General features: G+C 41.2%; 1 protein-coding gene across 4 annotated transcripts in view; it reads left to right on the plus strand.

The window, feature by feature from the left end:
* Positions 1-895: 895 nt before the first annotated feature.
* The window catches only part of MTA3 (metastasis associated 1 family member 3), a 181,645-nt gene continuing 165,836 nt past the window's right edge, over positions 896-16,704 (plus strand). For all 4 annotated transcript variants that reach the window (XR_006815115.1, XR_006815116.1, XR_006815117.1 and 1 more), the window contains exons 1-3: positions 896-1,023; positions 2,671-2,738; positions 10,833-10,926. Coding sequence is in view for 1 of the 4 variants with exons in the window: in XM_045979575.1 (XP_045835531.1) it covers positions 996-1,023; positions 2,671-2,738; positions 10,833-10,926 (190 nt within the window). In the remaining 3 variants the exon portion in view is untranslated. The remainder of the gene's footprint in view (positions 1,024-2,670; positions 2,739-10,832; positions 10,927-16,704) is intronic.

The raw sequence follows: 16,704 nt of genomic DNA on the forward strand, positions 1-16,704 counted from the left end.
TTAGGCACATAACTAATTAGCAGTCCACCAACAGCAAGGTGACTGAAACTATCTCCCCCTTGGTGTGTGTGTGTGTGGCGGGGTGGGGGGGGGGTGGCGGTAATGGTAAACAGGTAGGGCCTTGCTCCCCTATTGGCAAAAAGGGCCGCTTTTCCTGGCGGGACAGCACCGTATATATAGGCCTCTAGAGGCCTATATATAGGTGCGGAAGTGTGTTCTGTTCAGCCCAGTTTTGGGGTGAACGCTGATAGATGTCAATGCAGTTGGGGTGAACTTGGGAGGGGGTCAGTCTTTCTAGACTCGTCCCATTAGGGATTCTCCCTGGTGAAGCTGGTAGCACCTGGGGTCCTCCTGGCCCCAGGGTATGCAGGTTCCAGGCCCTCCGCATTAACATCACCGTGATGAAGGTGCTCTGCTGCGTGCACTTATTTGTTTCCTAGTGTTTGCCCCAGGCAGGCACCCACGTGCTCAAGGTCTCGCATACAAGGGCTCCCAAAGGGCAGAGCAGGGAGGAAGGCCTGTCTAGGGGTCGCCAGGTGACAAGGTACACTGGCGGGGGCGGTATGGGTTCCGGAGAGTCTGGGCCCCTGCCCCCACCCCAATTCTCCAACAGCTCCTGGTCTGCGTTCGCCAGTACAGGCCTCCGCTTCAGCCACGACCCTTGCCCTAGGGTCCTCCACTTCCAGCGTGGGCCCCCGAACCGCCGACCTCCCCAGGTCCCCGCTGGCCCCGCAGCGACCTCCCCCGGCACGGCCCTTTCGGCGGTGCAGGCTCTTCGCTGGGGGCGGGAACCTACCCCCACCCCGCGGCGTCCCCTCCCCTTCACTTCCCCCTCCCCTCGGTCCCTCCCTCCCCTCCCCCCCGTGGCGAAGCGGCGGCGGCGGCGGCGGCGGCGGCGGCGGCGGCGGCGTCGGCGGCAGAGGCTGAGGCTGAGGCTGAGGCGGCGGCGGCGGCGGGCGGGGCTCGGCTCGGGCTCCGCGGGCGGGCGGGCGGACATGGCGGCCAACATGTACCGGGTCGGAGGTAGGAAGACTCGGCCCGACCCGGCCCGTCTGGGAGCGGGCTCCGGGAGTAGGGTATCCGGGCGAGTTCACCTTAACAGCCGGGAGCGGCGGGCGCCCGGGCCGAGGGCGCAGGGGCGGGGGGCGCCGGGGCCCGCAGAGGGGGCCGGGGCTCCCCACCCCCGCCACCCGCCCCTCCCCCGACCTGGCCCGCCGGGGGCCGGCGCCCACCCTCCCCCTCCGCTCCCACCCCCGCTCAGTTTTCTAGGGCCAGGCCTGTACTTGGGGGGGTGTGAATTCTCAGACGCCCCCTTCCAGGACGCACCCATTGGGTATCGGCCGTCGAGCCCCCTAAAAGGGTGGTCTTTCCCCGCGTGGCTTTCAGGCAGTGGGGGGTTGGAGGGGACCGGGAAACATTCCCCTGGCTCTACTCCTCCCCTTCAGTGGGAGTGTGGGGTGGGGGCGATGGGGGCAGAGCCGGGGCACAGCTGGACAGGCCTGTTTGCGGGGACAGGGCCCTGCACCTCTCCTTCCTCACTCCCCCTCTCGTTTCTTGCCCAGCCCCCCAAGATGGGGCATAGTGGGGCCGGGGCACTGCAGCCAGAGGTGGGGAGTTGAGCTCTGCCTGGACGTTTGCTCTGGTGACTGCCTCCTTCCCAACCTTCTGCAGAAGAGAGAAATAAGGTCAAACAAACTTTCTCCCTACTCACGACGCCCTCCTCCCTCTTTCTTGGTAAAATAATAATTCAGATAAGTGGCGTGTTTGTGTGTGAGACATGCTCTTCTCTGCTCATTAGCTGAGCTCCTGATGGATGGTGGTGGGAATGGCCTGGACAAATGAGGCCAGTTTGCAGAAGAGAGACTGGAAAGAGCCACTAAGATAGACAATAACAATGCAGCCCAGCCTTTCAAATAAACACACAGTGGGAAGTTTCCAGGGAGCCTATTACATGAGAGGAAAAGCCACACTTGAAAATTTTTACCTTTTTTTAATTGAAAGCCTGCAGTGATTTCTAACAGGACCCTAATGGATCTGGATTAAATTTGGTAAAGAGCCTAACAAAATCCCGGTATCATCTCCAGAGAGCTCTTTCAGAAAGGGACCCCCCCCTTTCATGCCACCCCCCACCCCCCCATCATCCCAAATAGAGCTGTGGAAAAGTTTGTCAATGTGTTTCCTCTCACCTACTCTGCTCACCTGATTTTTTTTTTTTTTAAGTTGGAGATTGAAATGTACTTTGGGCTGCTAAGCTTTTCAAGATGCTCTGAATTTGTCTTAGGTCAATAGTTTCATGTGAGAAGCATACTCCAGGGTAAATTGGATTGGAGGGAAAAGATGTGGAAGCAGTTATAGCATGAAAGACATGTTTAGTCAGCCCTGACTACTCGGTGATGAGAAGAGTCTTTTTGTTTGTTAGTAAAGAAGTGATGTGTGGCTCGAAATACTAGGAGAACTTGATAACACATTAATTGAAATGAAAATGCCAGGAAAATAAGGGTCTGTGAATAGTAGGCATATGAGAAAATATATTAAAGTTGTATTGCTTTTCCCTGGGAAGGAATTACGCGCTTCATTTTGAATGTGCATTACCTAATATAGAAAGTCATAGATTGACAAATGTGAACTTTCTGTTGAAAAGATTAAGCTCTTTATTTCCTTTAATTACAGATTATGTCTACTTTGAGAATTCTTCCAGTAACCCGTACCTAATCAGAAGGATAGAAGAACTCAACAAGGTATATATACACTGAGTGTTCAGGATTTTAATATTAAAAAATAATTGTTTTCCATTGAAGGGTAATTAGGTAAAGGGCATAAGGGGTGATTTTACTTTCATTCCTAGACTCTTTGAAAGCGATTGCAGAGTAGACAGTCATGCAGAATTCTGAATATTCGTTTGCTTTGTATAATTACTTGTGATATTAAATGTTACGAAGTATTTAACATCTGCAGATTTCCTCTGATTGCTGAGAGCTTCTTAAGGCAGGGCACTCCTGTAACTCAGTCCCCTTTTTACATTTAAGGTCATAATTGTATTTCTCCCTTTTTGGTGGATTATTGTTTTCCTCTTCTAGCTTTAGAAGGAGGAAGCTAGGAAATAAAGTATTAAAGGGAATTTATAAAATTTTGGATTAGACTAATAAGAATACAGTTTTGGTATAATGTAAAGTAGCTTCCTACTTTAGGCCTTAAGTAAATAAAACTATTATATTAAGGTTTATTTCTGATTGCTTGTGTCTAGGACATCAGAAGTATTGTGACCTTGCAATAGGTGAGCTTTTATAATGGGGGCATATGAAAAGTCATAAACAGTATGAACCATGGATTACTAATGGTGCTCTGATTTCCTCCCAACCAGCTTTGAAGGTTTTTTTATAGCTTATGAGAATTCCTAGTGTTAAAATGTTGGGGACTGTCTAGCTAATTTCCCCCAAAGTACCATATAGAGTTCTGAGTCCCAGGAAGCAAAGTCTGATTTAGGGCATTTCTGGTTTATGAACGCTGAGTTTTGTTTGTTTGTTTGTTTGTTTTTTAAGATTTTATTTATTTGATGAAAAAGAGAGAGTGTATGTGTGTGTAAGCAGGAGGAGTGGCAGGGAGAGGGAGAAGGAGGCTCCCCGCTGAGCAAGGAGCCTGATGTGGGGCTCTATCCCAGGACCCTGGGATCATGACCTGAGCCAAAGTCAGATGCTTAGCTGGCAGAGCCACCCAGGCACTCAATGAACCCTGAAATCTTGATTTGCTTCTGGAGAGATCCCCATGGACCTTGCATTTATAAAAATTCTGTTGTATTTGAGACCACTACCAGCAAATGAAGAGAATGGCTTTAGGATTAGATCAGTCTGTGGGTGGGAAATGTTGGAGCATTATTCTGATCTTCTCTTTTATGTTATTGATGTATAAGAATGTAGCAACTTGAAACTGTTTATCAGTTTATTTAGAAAATTAATTAGGATACAAAGAAAAATGTTGGCCTATGAGATGTATTCTCTGGCTGCTCCCTGTCCCTCTGACCTCCATTCTTACTGCTCTCTGCCTTGCTCATTTAGCTCCAAGCACAGTAGACTCTTGGCTGTTTTCACATGCATGTACCTTAGGGCCACCAAGTTGTTTCTAATCCCCTGTGCCTTGCTCTGCCTTGCTCTTTTCTCCATATCATTTATCACCTTCCAGTATACTTTGTTATTGTGTTTATTTTCATTACTCATTTTCCCAGACTAGAATGTAAGCTCTGTGTGAGGTGATCTTTTCTGTTCACTAATGCATCCCACTTAGAATCAGTGACTGGCACATAGTTAAGGCATTCAGTAAATATTTGTTGAATTAATGAATTTCTCAAATGTCTGACGTTAATGCTTGCATGTAGCTTTACCGTTTACAAACTATTTTGATTCATTCATTTTACAGATATTTCTGAGGACCTGCTACCTGCTAGGCATTTTTAGATATGTGCTTTTAGGAATTCAAGGGTGAACAAAAATAGGTCTGTAGTGGAGACAAGCATCAGCCAAATAATCCCACAAGTAGAAGGAAAATTGCAGCTGTGCTAAATTTGCAAACATCAGATCATGGTGTTCTGGAAGCATATGATCTGGGGATTCATATTTTTACCTTTTTTTTTGAGCCTCAGAATAACCTTAAACCTTTAGGATAGATGCATCATGGAGTTGTGAAGGACACAGTGGTTAAGTGACTGGGTTGCACATGTGGCTTGAAGCTGGCTCATTTCACACTCCTTTATCATTATATTACTCTTCACTCCAGAAGTATCTCTCACTCTCCATCCTCACCTTCTCCCTGGCTGTCTGCTTTCAGCAGAGAGTCCTTAATATAATGGTTTTATGCAGGCTAGGGAGGACTGAATTATGAGAGAGGAGTCTGTACTTTCAGACGGTAGCAGTTTGAATGAATGGATTATTGGTAAATAAGTCAGATTGGCTAAATACTAAACATTTACATAGGGCCATTTTTTGAAAAAATATTTATTTATTTATTTATTTGGAAGCAAGAGACTAAGCAAGAAAGAGAACATGAGCCAGGAGGAGCGGCAGAGGGAGAAGCTGACTCCCTGCTGAGCAGGGAGCTTGATGGGGGCTCCATCCTGGGACTCCAGCATCATGACCTGAGCCAAAGGCAGACGCTTAACTGACTGAGCCACCCAGGCATCCCATACATAGGGACTTCCTTTCTTTTTTTTTTTTTTTTTTAAATGTTTTATTTATTTGTCAGGTAGAGAGAGAAAGAGATAGTACAAGCAAGGGGAGCAGCAGGCAGAGGCAAAGGGAGAAGCAGGCTCCAGACTGAGCAAAGAGTCCAATGCAGGACTGGATCCTAGGACCCGAAGGCAGATACTCAACTGACCGAGCCACCCAGGCATCCAATAGGGCCTTTATTTCTGAAATAATGTGGAAAAGATATCTCATTTTAAATAATTCATTAAACAAATATTTATTGAATACCTGTTATGTACCAGTCACTAGACTAGGCTCAGATATACAACAGTGAACAATATAGACATGTTTTCTGCCCACACAGGGTCTCCATTCTCATGGGGGGTGGATACATGAAAAGGCAAGTTAACAGGCATAAAGAAAATAGCAAAAATGATGTTAACTTTTTTTTTTTTAAGATTTATGTATTTACTTGAGAGAGAAAATATGAGTAGGGGGAGAGGCAAAGGGAGAGGTAGAGAGAACCTCAAGCAGACACTGTGCTGAGGAGGGAACTTGACTTGGGAATTGATCTCATGACCTGAACCAAAACCAAGAGTCAGAAATTTAATAGACTGTGCCACCCAGGCATCCTGATGTTAACTTCTAAGAAGGACATAAACAAGAGCCTTGACTTAGGGAATAGCAGAGGTCCCTTCTTTTGGATAGAAAAGGAAAGGATTTTAAGGACATTAAAGTTAAGGCCTAAAGAATAAGAAAGAGCCATGGGAGAGAGGCCACATCAGTGTTCCAGATAAAGGCCCTGAGAGGATCAGAGGTTAAGTTGGCAAAGTGGGGAAAGTTAACATGATGGGAAATCCAAATAATGAATTTAAGAACACTTGATATATTCTAATCAAGCCAGGATAGGAAAAGACATTAACCTAGAGGCTCCTGGCTGGGTCATTTGGTAGAGCCTGTGACTCTTGATCTTGGGGTCATGAGTTTGAGCCAACTGCACTGGGTATAGAGATTACTTAAAAAAAAGAAAAAGAAAAAAGGACATTAACCTCTTTTATTAACTATCTTCTAGGAGTTTATCTATTTTTAGAAATCTCTACACCCAAAGTGGGGCTTCAACTCAGGACCCTGGGATCAAAAACCAAATGCTCTGCTGACTGAGCCAGCCAGGAGCCAGGTGGCCCCTGTTAATTATCTTCTGGATAGAATGTGTTTTTGTAACAAAATTCCTAGGATGAGCTGTCAGTCACCATTGTTATAGACAATTCACTTTTTTTTTTTTTTTTTAAGATTTTATTTATTCATTTGACAGAGCATAAGCAGGGGGAGCAGCATGCAGAGGGAGAGGGAGAAGCAGGTTCCCCACTGAGCAGGGAGCCTAACGACTTGGAGATCAGGGCTCAGTGTCCCCATCCCAAGAGCCTGGGATCATGACCTGAGCTAAAGGCAGATGCTCAACCAACTGGGCCACCCAGGTGCCCCAGAAGTTCACTTTTACACAATGGATTCTGGTTTTTAAAAAATCCTATTTGAAATGTTACTTGTTCAGTCTGAAAGCTGGACTACAATAGTTCATTTTTTTTAATTACAGTAATAGATTTTTTTAAAAAGATACTATTTTTAAGTAATCTTTACACCCAACACGGGGCTCAGACACACAACCTCGAGATCAAGAGTTGCACACTCCACCAGCTGAGTCAGTCAGACGTCCCCGGTAATAGATTTTTGTCTCAGTTTTTTTTTTCCCTAAAAGTTTTGGAAACTTTTTTAGGTGCAAAAGTAAGTATCAGTTGATGAGCACAGTTCAGTGTTGATTATCTTGTATTCCCTTTTTTCCTCTCTCCTAATTTGTACTCAGATATTATGAAGATGATCTTTTGGAGGACGAATATGAGATTAAAATTATGAAAACAACTTTTGGTAAATTTTATTTAGTTACTGCTTAGGTTGGCTGTTCTTGTAAAGATTGTGTCTGCATGCATGTGAGAGAAAGCTGTGGGCTCATAGTAACTGTATAGTTTTAGGAAGTTTTGGAAGTTAAGCTCGTGAAAAAATTAGCATGTTACTTGCTATTTTTGTTTTGTTTTTGATGCGTATTTTGTAAAATTTGTGTGTACCTTCATACTCTGTACATTTTATTGGCCATCTGACTTGTTCTGAGATTCATTTTACCGTTTCATGCCTTCTGTCATTTTGGTTGGGAGAGGGGAGTCACTAATTTCTTTGAGTGTTTGATGATGCCCTCTACCTCCATTTGCATTTGCACATAAGGGAATTTGCACATAGTTTCAGGAGATTCCCTCATGAAACCCAAGGTAAGACACCTCCTACCACTTGGGATCTCTTGGGAATAAGGACAGAAATCGGGAAAGGAAAGTCACTTTTTCCTTGTTCTTTACTTTAGGCAAGCCATATACTTTCTGAAATGGAAAGGGCTTTTTGTTTTGTTTTTGTGTTAATAATGTTTTCTAAGTTGGGATAGAAACAGATGCGAGTAAAAGGTTGACTAAAATGATTTTAGGGGCGCCTGGGTGGCTCAGTGGGTTAAAGCTTCTGCCTTTGGCTCAGGTCATGATCCCAGGGTCCTGGGATTGAGCCCCGCATCTGGCTCTCTGCTCAGCAGGGAGACTGCTTCCCCCTCTCTCTCTGCCTGCCTCTCTGCCTACTCGTGCTCTCTCTCTCTCTGTCAAATAAATAAATAAAATCTTAAAAAAAATGATTTTAGAGCTTAAGAAAAGCCCTTATCAATAGAGGATATTTTAGTAAATGTGTTTGACAGAATAGGGATTTAAGAGGCTACAACCTAAATGGAGAAAAGAACATGGCAAAGAAATTGTTGTCATTGTGGCTTCATCTTTTTTACTTTTTTAAGGATTTATTTATTTGAGAGAGAGAGAGCTCCCATGCCCCCATGAATGGTGGGGAGGGGCAGAGGGAGAGGAAAAGAGAATCTCCAGCGGATCCCCTGCTGAATGTGGAGCTGGACACTAGGGCTCCATCTCCAACCAACCGCTTAACCGACTGCCCCATTCAGGCACACCCCCTTTTTAAAAAATTTTTAAACTTTTTTTTAAATTTTAAGATTTTTTTTTTTTAAAGATTTTATTTATTTATTTGACGGAGAGAGATCACAAGTAGGCAGAGAGGCAGGCAGAGAGAGGAGGAAGCAGGCTCCCTGTGGAGCAGAGAGCCCGATGCGGGGCTTGATCCCAGGACCCTGAGATCATGACCTGAGCCGAAGGCAGCGGCTTAATCCACTGAGCCACCCAGGCGCCCCTAAATTTTAACATTTTTATTTATTTATTTGACAGAGATCACAAGTAGGCAGAGAGGCAGGCAGAGAGAGGGGGAAGCAGGCTCTCTACTGAGCAGAGAGCCCGATGCGGGGCTCGATCCCAGGACCCTAGGATCCTGACCTGAGCCGAAGGCAGAGGCTTTAACCCACTGAACCACGCAGGCACTCCTCAGGCACCCCTTTTAAGTTTTAAGTAATCCCTCCATCTAGTGTGGGGCTCAAACTCACAACTCTGAGATCAAGAGTCATATGCTTTACCGACTGAGCCAGCCAGGAGCTCCTAACCTAGGTCTTTAAAGCAGTGCATGGCAAACTATTTGTGCTGAAAGATTTTTTTTTTTTTTTACAGTTTAATTTATTTATTTTTCAGCATAACAGTATTCATTCTTTTTGCACAACACCCAGTGCTCCATGCAAAACGTGCCCTCCCTATTACCCACCACCTGTTCCCCCAACCTCCCACCCCTGACCCTTCAAAACCCTCAGGTTGTTTTTCAGAGTCCATAGTGTGCTGAAAGATTTTTAAGAAGGTTCACTATTTCAAACTGCTTTTATAAAGTGAAATTTTAAAAAAAAATAGAAAAATAAAATTCACAAGTCGTCTTTTTTTTTTTTTTAAAGATTTTATCCATTTATTTGACAGAGAGAGAACACAGGTAGGCAGAGGGCGGGGGTGGGGTGGGGGTGGGGTGGGGGGGGGTGGGGTGGGCAGGCTCCCTGCTGAGCAGAGAGCCCTATGCGGGCCTCAATCCCAGGACCCTGAGATCATGACCCGAGCCCAAGGCAGGGGTATAACCTACTGAGCCATCCAGGCGCCCAACAAGTCTTCATTTTTCATTATTAGGTTCAGTAGGTTAAATCAACTACCAAATTCTCTAACACACATTCTCAATCTCTGTTCTCATTTCATTATGCAGCAGGAGTTGTAAACTGGGCCTTGGACCACAGTTTGAGTAGCTTAACTTTAGAGGCATGCTTGAAGGGTGGGGGTGGGGAGGGAGGGTGTGTGTGTGTGTGTGTGTGTGTGTGTGTGTGTGTGTCAGGAAAGAGGAATACTGTAGTTATAAAATACCTAATAGCTAAGTGTGTGCATTGTTCAGAAGAGACTGTTTATTTTGAACTATGCCCCTCTACCTCAAGCAGGTTTAAATAAGAATTTAATTAGTTTTGTAGAGTATTCCTAGTGGAGGAACTTGCTAGAGAGGTAGGAAAAAATATGTCTTTAAATGCTTGCTTTGGGTTTTGAACATGCTTTTGTCTTAAAACAGAACTGATAAAGAGCTTGTAATCATAGTCATTTGATAGATTTTATTTATAAGAAATACTGGCCTGTTCATTTATTGGATTGCTGGAGCATTACTTCTGGAGGATGTATTTGATCACAATATTGTGAAATATAGAAGCACTTTGGTTAGGATTTAATATGATTTCAATTCAAAGGGGCAATATTTCTCCATGACTATTTTTCACTCTAAAATACTGCTGCTGAACTTCATAAAATCGACACATTTACTGCAGCATATGTATATTCTTATTTCTTTATGTCTGAATATATCTGTAATCCCAGAGAAATTTTGAAAATTTGTTCTCAAATGTTTTGGAAAACTGGAATTTGACTAATCTATGTGTTTTTACAAGGAACTTCATAATGAATGATTGACCTTGAAAGTTCTCAGAATTCGCAAGGAATAGGAGAGAAGGAGCCTGGGCCCCAGCTGCAGTAAATTACAACCTAACTGAATATTGCTTCTATTCTAGACGGTAGTCAAAAATAAATAAGAGCTTCAGTGTTCATAACTCAAAGTTTTTAATACTTTCACATGTGAAGATAAAGAAACTGAGAATATTGGCTATTACGGATTCATAGATGTACCTGGGCTGGAGAATGCTTTTCCGAGTCATCTGTTCCATTCTGGGTGATGGCTCCCCGCATTCACAGAGCTTCACCGTCATGTTTAGGAGCGGGCTGCATGATTTTACTCTTAGCCTGTGCTTCTGGAGTGGGTTTGGAGGAGATATGTTTAACTGTCTTGAATAAGTTACATTGTGGCTTTTAAAATTTGGGGTACTAGTTTCTCAAGGCTAATCAGATTTCACTCTCTGGCTCATTAAAGCGATCTGATCACTTTAGTTTAATTAATGCCAGTAAGTTATTTTATGTTTGACATTTCGGTTTCACTTGGAACCTTTGCAAATGCTGCTTATCCTCATTTAAATTTTTTAGCTCTCTGATTATCCTGCAGTTGGGGTTGGCACACTATAAATGAGAGTGTTTTTATAATTGTATTGTATTTAGTTTTGTTTTATAAACTATTTGAGTCTACTATTCAGTACACATAACTTTTATTTTTCTTATTTCTTAGACTGCAACTGGCAACGTGGAAGCAAAAGTAGTGTGCTTTTATAGACGACGAGATATTTCGAACACGCTTATAATGCTTGCAGACAAGCATGCTAGTAAGTTAATTGTCTTTTTAATTTTTTTGGAAAATTAAAAAATGTTTTAAGGTTTTTGTTTTCTATGATAGGAGAAAAAATACTTTTTGTATCACATGTAGCTTTTTGCTTTCCCATTTGTCTTCTTCTTCGTTTAGATGGAAGTAATTTTTTGGGTGGTGCTCAGTTTTTAGTATGTATTTTCTTAGGTTGCATCACATGTATATTACATTGTATATTACATCTATTTCAATACATTGAAATAGAACTCTTTGCAAGTAGGTTTCCACAGACAATCAGGGTAGTGTTTTGCCATCTGCAATTTTCAGTGGTGGTTTTGAAAAGATTTAAATATGAGGACATTTGTACTTTATTGGTATTTTGAAAGACATTTTTCCCCTTCTAAAGCAACTCGGTAATAGTTACATTTTAAAAAATTCTAATTATTTATTATATGTATATAGAATTAGGTATGTATGAGAAAAAGGTTTTGCCAGAAAAAGAAGCGCAAAGTGATATTTAGATATGGTGAATTCCTGTAGATAGCAACTCTGAGCCCTTGTTTGTAGATTGTTATTTTATGTTTTTCCCCCATTCAACAGCTTTGACATATTTTAGCTCCTTTTGTTATTTTTTTATTTTAAAATTGTTTTTCATTTTACTTATCTCTTAAAAGATTTTATTTTTAAGAAATCTTTGCACCCGGGGCACCTGGGTGGCTCAGTGGGTTAAGCCTCTGCTCATGTCATGATCATGATCTCAGGATCCTGGGATCGAGCCCTGTGTCAGGCTCTCTGCTCGGTGGGGAGCCTGCTCCCCCCCCCACCCCGCTTCTCTGCCTACCTTGTGATCTCTCTCTGTCAAATAAATAAATAAAATCTTAAAAAAAAAAAAAAAGAAATCTCTGCACCCAACATGGAGCTTGAACTCACAACCCTGAGATCAAGAATCACATACTCTGCTGACTGAACCAGCAGGTGATCTACCCCTTTGAGTTTTAAAACAACAAACAGAATCATAAAGAAAAAAAAAAGTGATTTAAATTTTAAGAAAGAAGAAATATGTGGAATATGAGTACTTTATTTTGAAGCCATTTTCATGCTACAAAATGTATGAGACTAGGACCATATGTATGTGTGTTTTTCAGTTTGACACTGATTTGTAATGCTCTGGTCTTGCGGATCCTGAAGCTTTTGAAGGTTTTGGTAAGGGAGGCTATCATGTGCACAGGTTTGTTCTGTGTCTGTTTGATAATCACTTGCCACTGGATCACTGGTTTGATCAGGCAGATTGGTTGTTGCATAAGTTAAATTCCTACTATACTTTCTGCTGTAGTTCATAGTGTTTTTCTTTTTTTTAAAGATTTTATTTTTTTTATTTATTTGAGAGAGAAATGTGGGGGCAGGGCAGAAGGAGAGGAAGAGAGAATTCCAAGCTGACTCCGGGCTGAGTGTGGAGCTCAATTCCAGAACCCTAAGACCATGACCTGAGCTGAAATCAGGTATCAGACACTTAACCACTGAGCCACATAGGCGCCCATGTAGTTTATAGTGTTTTAAAATTTCTTTCTATTTTTTTTCTTTAGAAAGAATGATATGAGTTCCATAATATTTATAATTTATGTATTGACAGATTTTTTTTTAAAGATTTTATTTATTTATTTGGCAGACAGAGATCACAAGCAGGCAGAGAGGCAGGCAGAGAGAGGAGGAAGTAGGCTCCCTGCGGAGCAGAGAGCCTGATGCGGGGCTTGATCCCAGGACCCTGAGATCATGACCTGAGCCGAAGGCAGAGGCTTAACCCACTGAGCCACCCAGGCGCCCCTGTATATTGACAGATTTAGGGCATTTATATCTGTCTATCCTGTGTGAGACCAAAATACTCCTTTTTCAAATGACATACTAATCAGTTATTTTAGCTGTAGCTAAAGTTTATGAATTCAGTGTGTTGTAATAGTGGCTTTGCAAAATTATTTAGATTTTATTTACCACTTACAACATAAGCTTAAAAAAATAAAATGTCTCATTAATACTCATAGACTTCTGGATTTAATTTAGCTTTTAATGCAGCTTCTACAGTTGCTGCAGCAAAGGTAGTATAGTATAAAGATTGTTAGGGGGTCTGCTGACTGTTCATGGAGGCTTGTAGATGTAAAAAATCGGAATTGATTAGGCTCTTGGTATTGACTCTTAGAAACTAAATTTAAGAGATTTAAGTCAATCAAATAGTATAATGGCAAGCATGTAGTTTAGAGAAAGTTCTGGGTTCAGATTCTGCTTTGCTAGTTGCTGCTTGTCTTAGGAAAATTCTTAATTTCTTATTTCTGTTCTCCGCATGTGTAAAATGAGATTGAAAAAAAAAAATCACCTCATTTGTGTTATATATATATTTTAATAAACGTCAGTTGGTTTTTGTACCTCCTCAGCAATTTGTAGATCACTTCTTTGGGTGAATTACCTCTGTCTGCATTTGTCAGTTTCTTCCATCATTTACTGAGTTTACTCTCAAAGGGGGCGTCAGAAGTATCTTACTGTATTTCTGTTTGGTATTGACTAAAATTTCAGGTGGGGAGAATAAAACTGCCTGGATAGTTCTTACTATATAGGAAGGTTTTAAAGGAGGATTATTGGAGAGAGAGTCATACATTGGAGAGATTTCAAAACTGAACTCCTGGGTGTGATTGCCACTTAATTTTCCTGAGCCTCAGTTTCTCCATTTAAAAACCTTTCCGTGGGGCACCTGGGTGGCTCAGTGGGTTAAGCCGCTGCCTCCGGCTCAGGTCATGATCCCAGGGTCCTGGGATCGAGCCCCGCATCGGGCTCTCTGCTCAGCAGGGAGCCTGCTTTCCTTCCTCTCTCTGCCTGCCTCTCTGCCTACTTGTGATCTCTGTCTGTCAAATAAATAAAATCTTTAAAAAAAAAAAATTAAAATAAAAAAATAAAAACCTTTCCGTTGTGGACTCCTTTAAACCTTTTTATTACAGAAAATTCCAAACATTCAGAAGTACAGAGAATAGTATAACCCCTCTGATGTTTCCATTACTTTCTTTAATAGTTATCAACAAATGGACCAATTAACTCGTCTGTACCCCTTCTCATCCCCCTATTTTGAAGCTTATCAGCGATATCTTATCATTTCATCTGTTAATATTGCAGTATGTATTTCTAAAAGATACGGTGTCATTCAGAGTGCCAAGAATATACAGGGAGCTCCTGCATACTCTTTATCCAGATTCAACAATTAACATTTTGTCCTATTGACTTTATCATTCTTTTTATATGTATAAACTGAGTTGTTTGAGAGTAAGTTGGAGACTTCAGTGAGCTTTTCCAAATGCAAGGAAATTGTCTTACATAATCACAGTAGAGTAAACAAGTCAGGAAACCTAGTATTCACACAAAACCATTATTCGCCTGGGTGGCTCAGTCCTTAAGCGTCTGTCTTCAGCTCAGGTCATGATCCCAGGGTCCTGGGATCGAGCCCTGCATCTGGGCTCCCTGCTTGATAGGAAGCCTGCTTCTCCTCTCCCGCTTCCCCTGCTTGTGTTCCCTCTCTCACTGTCACTCTCTCTCTCTCTCTCTCTGTCAAATAAATAAATAAAATCTTTTAAAACAAACAACAAGGATGCCTGTGTGGCTGGGAGGGTTAAAGCCTCTGCCTTCGGCTCAGGTCATGATCCCGGGGTCCTGGGATCGAGCGCCACATCGGGCTCTCTGCTCAGCAGGGCTTCCCCCCTCTCTCTGCCTGCCTCTCGGCCTACTTGTGATCTCTATCAAATAAATAAATAAAATCTTAAAAAAACAAAAAATAAAAACCCCCATTATTCATAATCCTTAATCAAATTTCATGTACCAGTGGTGTTCTTTATAGCTATATATATTTTTTCTTAGTTTACAGTAAAATCCAGACTCATTGTATTGTCCCTTCTCCTTGTTATGGAACCAGTTTGTGTCTTTGTGTTTTCTGACCTTAATATTTTTGGAGAAAACAGACCAGTTATTTTGTAGAATAGTGATCAATTTGTGTTCATCTCATGTTTCCTCATGATTAGATTCAGGTTATGTTATATTCTTTTTTGCAGACTATTTTTTTTTTTTTTTTTTTAGGGATGCCGTGGGAGTCATGTTGTGTCCCTCTCAGTGTATTGTATTAAGAGGCACATAATTGGTTTGTCTTAATTATAGGTTATGTTAGGTTTGATGACTTGGTCAAGGTGGTGTCCATTTGTATTTAGTAAGTTCTTTTGGGGGGGATACTTGGTAACTATGTGGTCAATCTTTAACCTACTCATTTTTCTTTGATTATTTAGGATTCTGTAAACAGTATTATCAAATATCTACTTAGTTTTCATGTTTTTTCTTTTCTAATTTTTTCTTTTTTTATAGTTGTTTAAATCAAGATCCAAGTAAGATTAATAGGTTATGATTGACAGTACTCTTCAGTGTTTTTTTCCTTGTCCATTCATTTTTTTAATGATACATCATTCACATAGCATGAAATTCGTTCTTTTGAAGTGCACAATTGAGTGGTTTTTAGTATACCTACAAAGCTCTGTAAGTATTATCACTATCTAATTTCAAAATGTTTTCTCCACTGCAAAAGGAAACCAGTTACTTCTCATTCCCACTTCCTCTCAGCCTCTGGAAGCCACCAGTACTCTTTCTGTCCCTATAGATTGTCTCTTCTGGACATTTCATATCAAGGAATCATATAATATGCGCATGTGGGTTTTTTTTTTTTTTGGTTTTTTTTTTTTTTTAAAGTAAGTTCTGTGCCCTTCCTGGGCTTGAACTCAGGAGATCCAGAGTCGCATGCTCTGCCAGTGGACCCAGCCAGGTACCCCTAATAAAAATAATTTGTGTCTGTATTTTAAAAATTTGGCATAATGTTTTCAGGTTTTTTCCATGTTATTGCCTGAATTCCTTCATTAGTTTTTATAGCTGAATGATATTCCATTGGATGGATAAACATTTTGTTTATTCTTCAATTGATGGACAATTTGGGTTGTTTCACTTTCTAGTTATCTTGAATAACTATTGTGAACATTCATGTACAGATTTTTGTGTGGATACTGATTCATATTCCTTGTCTCTGTCCCTCAATATTTGAAGATAACTGGTTATTCATTCTGTAGTTTCCTTTGGTCTGGAGTTGTTTTTTCATCTCTGTTGTGTCCTTTACCATGTTTTTTCTGTAGATAGTTAGTTAGGTTCAGATTCTAGATGATCTAAAGTCATAGGGTTTTTTGGGGGAGGGGTGAGGTAGTGGGTTCAAGATTACTTCTTCAGGTATTGCTGTACACTTCTTCTGTGAGGTCCATAATGTATTCCTACCTATTTCTCTCTTTTTTCCCTTAACATTTTACTTCAAAATAATTTTTAGATTTACAGAAAAATTACTAAAAACATTACCAAGAAATCTCATATGCTCTTCATCCAAAATATTCACATTTTACTCTGTTTGCACCATTATATTTACTCTATTTGCTCTATTAAGTATTTATTCTGTTTTGAGTTATTTGAAAGTAAGTTCAAGACTTATTTCCCATAATTCCTAAAGATACTTATGTGTATATCTTTTTTTAAAAAAGGAGAGTTTCTTATCTAACCAAGGATGATGGTACACTAATCTAGATTTATTCAGATTTTGCAAAATTTCCTACTAATGTCTTTAATAGCAAAGAGTAAAAATGGAATTTTCATCTTAAAGATTTTATTTTTTAGTAATCTCTACACCCAATGTGGGGCTTGAACTTAGAACCCTGAGATCAAGAGTCACATGCTCTACTGACTCAGCCAG

The sequence above is a fragment of the Meles meles genome, chromosome 15 (assembly GCF_922984935.1).
Source record: "Meles meles chromosome 15, mMelMel3.1 paternal haplotype, whole genome shotgun sequence".
Taxonomy (NCBI): Eukaryota; Metazoa; Chordata; class Mammalia; order Carnivora; family Mustelidae; genus Meles; species Meles meles.